At 50.1% G+C, this 7360-nt stretch overlaps 3 protein-coding genes across 3 annotated transcripts; all 3 read right to left on the reverse strand.

Annotated features, from left to right (window-relative positions):
- On the reverse strand, positions 1 to 2215 carry JN550_012005 (uncharacterized protein; the record flags this gene model as incomplete). Its single annotated transcript, XM_049310433.1, has 6 exons — positions 383 to 466; positions 516 to 1086; positions 1160 to 1480; positions 1530 to 1654; positions 1713 to 1909; positions 1981 to 2215. Coding segments are annotated over 6 exons (1533 nt in total), but the record flags the coding sequence as incomplete, so codon positions are not given.
- Positions 2216 to 2940: 725 nt separating this feature from the next.
- Positions 2941 to 4584, reverse strand: JN550_012006 (uncharacterized protein; the record flags this gene model as incomplete). Its single annotated transcript, XM_049310434.1, has 1 exon — positions 2941 to 4584. One exon carries the CDS (start codon positions 4582 to 4584, stop codon positions 2941 to 2943), a length of 1644 nt encoding a protein of 547 aa, XP_049165965.1.
- Positions 4585 to 5081: 497 nt separating this feature from the next.
- On the reverse strand, positions 5082 to 6780 carry JN550_012007 (uncharacterized protein; the record flags this gene model as incomplete). The annotated part of the gene is made up of 5 exons (XM_049310436.1): positions 5082 to 5957; positions 6018 to 6143; positions 6206 to 6405; positions 6463 to 6470; positions 6530 to 6780. 5 exons carry the CDS (start codon positions 6778 to 6780, stop codon positions 5082 to 5084), a joined length of 1461 nt encoding a protein of 486 aa, XP_049165966.1.
- Positions 6781 to 7360: the final 580 nt, after the last annotated feature.

Below are 7360 nucleotides of genomic sequence, written 5' to 3' on the forward strand. Positions count from 1 at the left end.
CCCTAACCCTAACCCTAACCCTAACCCTAACCCTAACCCTAACCCTAACCCTAACCCTAACCCTAACCCTAACCCTAACCCTAACCCTAACCCTAACCCTAACCCTAAGCTAACCCTAAAGGAAGCCACTCAATTCCGAATAACCAACTTGTTCTGCTCCATCCTCAAAGTTTCCCTGAACTCCCTTGTCCCATCTGAACGGGGTGCGAGTCGCGGACGAAGATGGAATTAAACCAACCGGGAAAGTCGCCTCTCGAGCTATTAATAATCACCTGCGCACATAGCTTTGCGATCTTCAAACAACCCTCCGCAATGGGTTCTACGTACTCGATTGTATGTTCTTGGAATATATTCTCTCTCATCTTCGTAAAGCCAAGTTTACCTTCAAACCATAGTTATATGCAACACCCCCTGCCACAATATACCTGCCAATGTCAAGGAGCTCGAATTCAAAATTGCGGATTATCTATATACGCGTTAGTAAATGTCAATTTGCTGCACCGAAGGCTAGATACCTCTGGAAGAAGCTTCCATAATTCCATTATCGCAATATCCTTGCCGAGACACACTCGTGGTCCCATGCCGAACACGAATTGGCTAGATTCCATTTCGGCTAGCTTCACAGCTTCCGCGTCGATCCAACGTTCTGGCCGGTATGACTCCGGATCAGGAGCATACAGCTTTGGATCTCTCTGAACGATATATGAAACTGTGGTCACGTCGACAAGCGGGGGGATTCGATGACCATCAATCGTCTTGCCGCCTTCCGGAGTGACCCGACCGAACTGATTCGGAGCCGGCGGGTTGAGTCGTAGTGCTTCCTTTATACATGCACCCATATAAGGCAGAAGTCGGCGTGATTCTTCGTAAGCAATGGGGTTGCTAAGCTTCCCTTCTCGATCTGCCATTCCGATCTCCTCCTGTGCTTTCCTCAATATCCGAGGGTTCAATAGAAGAAAGCGAAGTGTACTCCCAAGAGCAGTAGCGGTTGTATCAGCGCCAGCTTGGATCAGTAGTGTCACGTGAGCCCTCTTCTGGACAGCAGTCAGGGGCAATCCGGTCAACGGGTGACGGGCGTCAAGGCAACTGTTGACTTGTAAGCGACTGAGGGTAGTAGCATTGCTTATTAGGCTCTTGGGGCAGTCGTTAGGTAACTTACTGTTGTAGAAAGTCTGGTCTTTCCATGTAGAACGATTCTCCCTCCGCCTTCATTCTCATCTCTCTATGGTCAACTTCCCTGTTAGCTTGGGCGTATAGGTAGCCCATACCCTGCTTGTCACTCATTGCAGGTAGGAGATAGTGTGCCAGATTAGGATTCGCGATAATGTTCTGACGGAACCATCTCCATCGTCCAACAAGGCCAAAGAACGGAAGACCAAGCCGCCAGGAATGGAGTATCCCTCGCTCGTCGCGCCCATGTCTGACGAAGCCCCATGGTTCAGAGAATGACACCATTGTCATGATATCGGCAGCAAACTCACTATACTTGGTAAGAGGTGGACAGTTAAATAGATGGTTAAAACTCTTACGCCACTCTGTCAGACAATATTGTCTCCTGTTTCGCATTGGCAATATCTGTCATCTTTTGGAGGAACAGACTGATGTGCTGGTCAAACTTCGGTTCCCAAAAGTTTTTGAGAGAGCCAATGGACCACTGTTATCCGATGGATAAGTATCTTCATATCGGAGCGCTGCGTTGGAAAATGAAATACCTGGTTACCCCCTAACGCTTTACGTAGCTGTTGATGAATTTTACCATCACGTGTATCAAAAAGTGATGGGGGTCCAAGAGCACCAGTACCATAGAGCTCGGATTTGAAATTCATTCTCGCGTCCCAGTAGATATCTTTCAGCGATGACGAGGAAGCGAAAAGCAAAGTTCTGGGTGCAATACGAATCGGTCTATCAGCTGCGAGCCCCATTAGACAGCTCAAACATACCAATGAGGCCAATGTATGAGATGAAATCAGCATCACTTACTGCCGTATTTCTTGGTCAGCCCGAGGAGCCATGCAGGCTCAGCTTTGCGAAGCGAAATGATCGCATCTGTCAGGGAGGTCGCGGTGGCATACCAAGGACCTGGAAACTGTGCCAAAGGGTGAAAGTATATATTGTAAAGGAGCCTAGCCGCTATGTACGATATCAAAGACACCAAGATTGTGCCAGCAGCAACTGTGGCAGAGAGCTGTGACAGTATTGGACTAGATTGAGCCATCGCGAAGACGAAGTATGGCCTTCCTCGTTCGTAGACACATCGGACCGTTGAGTAGTTTGCGCGGACGCACGCCGATGCAGTCCAACGACCGCTTGCCGGCTCTTTTTCTACTCAGCACATGGGAGATCATTCGGTCGATCATGTCTCTGACTGAACACTACTCGGCGGATGATAAGATACATAGTATGCAAGATGTAAGCAAATGTAACGGTCGCAGCCAATAACAAAGCCTCGCCAGCTGTATTTGGTCAAGTTCGTAGACGATCTGCTGACGAAATGCAAGCCCCGCCCTTGTGTCACCACCACGCTGTTCTGGGTGCTCAGGGGATGGCACTACATTCTTGGGAGTGCCTCGGGCCTATACAAATTTGTGCGATTCAGGATATGCGCTCTATGCCAAGACTGCACACTGCTCCTTTCACACATGTCCCATGCCCACTGCACGGTAAAAGCCTCTTGGGCAGCGTTCTGAATGGGGGACTGCCACGTGCACACAAATCTTGACAATATTAAATTGGTCTTGTTGAGATTGCCGTCAAATGTCTTTGGATATCACCAATTCATATTCTATGAGAGCGCACTAGTTACTCGTTTCAAGGGAACTATAATTATGAACTATAATTATATAGAATGCGTAATCATCATTGGTCTGCATATACGGTATGGCTGTACCCACGTTCATCCGGTTGTGGTTTTAAAAGTTTGAAGTGAACCCTAAGACAGTCCTAGCTCAACAGTTCCTTCGCAACCCCAGGTGTGTTGATGAATGAGATACCATCTTTGCGCCACGTATCATCCTCTATCCAGCTTTTTGTCGCATTGAGTACCATGTTCGTTGGTGAACCTAAGCTATAAGCAGGCCAGCGGGGCAGGAGACTCGGTTCTTTGTACTGTATGCCTTGCTTCCCGTTCGGATCCAGGTCATTGACAAAATGTATGTATGCCTGGCCTATTGCCATTGCAAGTTTTCGATGGCTATCGTAGCTTGGACTGGGCCCGAGCAAGCCAGATATGTTTTGGAAGCTGAATGCTACATTCTGAAAGTGCTTGACACCGTCCCATTCGGGCCCGTTCCAAAGCCTTTGGTCGAAGCGGTAGCTGTATGCAGCTACTCCGGCGCTCGTGTAGAGTTCAGCCATCTTCCGCCGTTGTGCAATCATGACGAGATCGGACCCTATAGATGCTGCCCTGCGCCATTGGAGGCCGCGTGTCGGAGATCGGGTGCAGTTGGTGATTGCATATGGAACCGCATAACAAGGATCATCAGGGTATAATTCGAATAGCTTGCGCACGGTAGGGGGCGTCAATGAATACGAGCGCCATGCGAAGATGGACTTGAATATATCTTGCTCGGTATTGGGGGTTCCTGAAATAGCAAACCCTTCATCGGTGTTTGCTCCTGTGATAATTGGTACTTTGATGTATTTGCCTTGATGCATCAGTTGGCTCGGATAGCCAGTCAAGAAATCCCCATCGAGTAAGGGGTTCCATACAACGCTGGGATGTGCAGCAAACAATGTTGCCTGGTCGACGGATCGGAGACATGCGAGCTGATTTGACACCCCCCAACAATCGACAGCTCGTGTGAGATTCTCCACTGCACTATTGTACCATGAGAGCGTTTCGACTTGTGCCCCAGTTGGGCCACCGCTTTCCATGATCGCTCCATGGAATAGGCCATCGTCACGTCCATCATAAGCAAAAAGGTGATACGCTACGCTTTGAGCGCCCGCGCTTTCACCCCATATGACAACTTTGTCTGGGTTGCCACCGAATGCGCCAATGTTTTCCTGAATCCAACGCAGTGCAAGCCTCTGGTCAAGCAGTCCAGCATTACTAGATCCTTCGGCCAGAATCTGTGGCGTTTGCAGAAACCCCCACATGCCCAAACGATAGTTCATGCTAACTGCGATGACCGGCTGTTCCATTTCCTGGCTGACCTTGACCACACCAGATAGGTTATATTGAGGATCAGCGGTGCTTCCGGCGTACAGCCCACCCCCGTAAATCCATACCAGTACCGGGAGCGGGTTGGCCGGCACACCTGCTGGTCTTACAACATTGATAGTGAGACAGTCCTCCGACAAAGCGAAACTCTGACCATATTGCATGCAGCTGTACCCGTACTGCGTGGCGTTTCGGACTCCGTCGAACGAGGTGTTGATGCTTTGAGGCCACCGATAGCGCAGATCACCAACTGGTTTCTGTGCGTATGGGATACCAAGAAACGCGTCTTGGTCCCAGTTTGGCAGGTTGAACCCTTCATAAGTTCCATTTAAAGTCTTCGCGGTTGGTGCCTCTCCGCTGGCAACGCTTGAAGTGACGAGACTGCTTGCACTCAATAAACGTAGAAACCGAGAGGTAGCCATCCTTGCCATATATAGACCGTGACTTTGGCTTTCTGGCTTTCACTGTAAGCATACTGGCTGCTCTCTCTCCTGGAGGCTGGCGCGATATATATCGAAGTTAGGAGGTTGAGGCCACTTAGCCGTGGCAGGTACTACGTGTGATTGGAGGAATAATGAGCTGCTCCAAATTATCCACATAGTATAGCGTAAGTTCTGCGGGGTGCGTGGAGCCTGAGAACGGGATGGTATCTGGCCTGGGGTATCACGGATTTGCAATTTTGGCTGGCATGGAGAAATTTGGGGAATCCTTGGAGGGAATATGTAGCTAAGGAAACACACCAAACCCGCCATCAGACCAATGCAGGGGAACAGAACTTGGCGAAGAAACGACAAGACAGTTGCACAACTTGCAGCCCGGAAGTTCATAGGAGGATGAAGAATATACAGAAGTTTATCAGCATTCTAATAGCTAGAATTGTAGGTATACACAAAGGGGTATCAATATTGGTTGACTAGGATTAAAACCTCCACCTTCTACTCTTCGCGCTCGATTCTTGCTTTACGTCCAGAGTTCCCGGACGGACGCTTTGTGGGTTGTGGAAGATATCGTTTGGGTCCCACTTAGTCTTTATTTGGCCCAGGGTCGCAAGGTTGGGCCCCCAATATGACTCTTGAGCATTCGTCAAAACGGGGTCGACATAACCTGGATATGTCGTCAAGGTCTGCGGCACTGAACCCTGGATATTATCGATTAGACCATTCATGAAGTCCTTGGTGGTTTGCGTCAGTGTTGGAATGCCGATGCCGTAGCCTTGGCAGAACATGATCTTGTCTCGGTGGGAGTATGCGGTGGCGTTCTGGGGAACATCACTGATCGCGCCGCCGGTAACGTCGAAGATCAGAAACCAAAGCAGTGTGCCGCGGTCATTATTATCAAGGTATGACATCATGCTGTTGATTGCGTCCTTGGAGAGCAGCTCGTCTTCTCGGAAGGCCAAACTTCTCGCGGTGAAAGCCGTCGAGATGTCCGACAGGTAGAGCGCAGCTTCTTGAGCTTGTTCCGTGATAACTCCAAGCCAATCATCGATAACGACAGAAATCTTTCCAGTTGGGATCCTTCCAGGAATGCCGATAGCATCGAACTCATCTTCTGTGCCGTAGAAAGTGGCTGTGATCACGAGGCCGAGCTCGTGCATCACTATCTCCGAGCCAAATCTCCGATCAAGGTTGGGGTCAGAGATGAGTGTTTGCCATTGTTCAAAGACATCTGCCATATCTGCATGCTTGCCGAAGGTCATCGAATAAGAGTATTGCACCACACTTCCAGGTTCAGGCTGAGTCCTGACCACAAACTCCGTAACCACACCAAAACCGGCACCAGCCCCTTTGATTGCCTGGAGTGCGTCAGTCAAGAAATCAACTCATGGGTTTCCCAGGCGGTCGAGAGCACTCACGAAAAGCAAGTCTGCGTTCTCGTTGGCATTTGCACGTTGAATGGTTCCATCCGCAGTAACGACTTCAACCTCAAGAACGTGGTCTAGACAAGACCCCCACATGCGGGAAGAAGGCCCCAAGCCGCCCTTGCGAACAAGTGTTAGTCAAGGTTGGCGTGCATATTCATATGTCGTTGTGTTCCACTCACAATGGTCGCGTGTCCACCAATTCCAACTCCCGGGCAGGTGCCATGGGACATGGCTCTCTTCCCATTATCGTGGAGCTTCTGAGTGACATCAGACAGCCGGTGTCCAGCACCTATTGTTGCTTGCCAGGTGTTGGTATCCATAGAAAATTGCTGCAAGTTCTGGAGATCGAGGACCAGTTCCCCATCTGTGCCTCCCACGCCTGCAGAATGGGTTAGCATATACGCATTTCAGTTATATTGCATCTCCCAGTTCGTACCAAAGTTTCTAGGGTGATCGTTAGCATTCTATTGTCCACCCATCCAGATGTTCTTCTAAAGACCTACGCGTAAGAGTGACCACCGGATTTTGGCTGGACCTTCACATTGTTCTGGACAGCGCACTTGATAAAGCCGGAGACATCCTCTGCCGAGTCTGGCCTCGTGACAGCTACTGGTGTCACTGCTATGTCGAGATTGTAACGCTTCACCCAGGAAATTTGGTAGAGAGGGTTGTCTGGGTATGCGACGCAGTCACTGCGGCTGTTGCAGACCGCATTCAGGCAGTCGGCTAGGGGAGTACTCGAGCCCTGGCCCATTATGATGTCCGACGCCTTCCAGAAAGCGTTTCCCGGGTTGGATTCTGACTTGAAGACGGGAAAGCGTTACAGGTGATTGTGCAGCGCCTGCACGATGTTTGATGAAGTTGGAGAGTTGCTGCAGGATCTATGTATAGGCCAGTTGGGATACAGATAGTCCAACTGCATAATAGGGAGATGACGCTGAGGTCTGGGACAGCGCTCAGGTTTTATTGCAGGCATTGTCCCGGGTCCCGGTTGAAGAAGACGCAGTTGCAACTGACCCAATCATTGCAAGTCAGAGACCGGGGGGCGGCAGCGTTGGCATGGGCCTACTGTGTAGACAAACAAGATTGATTGACGATCAACCACGCATCAAATTTCTGCAGCTGCACCTGAGCCGGGATTAGACGAGCAGGACGAGGCATTGACGGGAACAAGGCAGTTAAGGCTAGGTAGCCCATTGGGCGTTTTGAGCGATGACGGTGAATCCATGGTGGCATGGGGTTGAATACATCCAGGCTTGGCCTGGACTGCATTGACGGACCAATCCCTGCACCCTTGAACTCGGTCGCCACCTCTAAACGGCTTGGCCGCCAGC

Source organism: Neoarthrinium moseri (genome assembly GCF_022829205.1).
Source record: "Neoarthrinium moseri strain CBS 164.80 chromosome Unknown scaffold78_Wmoseri_CBS_16480, whole genome shotgun sequence".
Classification (NCBI taxonomy): Eukaryota; Fungi; Ascomycota; class Sordariomycetes; order Amphisphaeriales; family Apiosporaceae; genus Neoarthrinium; species Neoarthrinium moseri.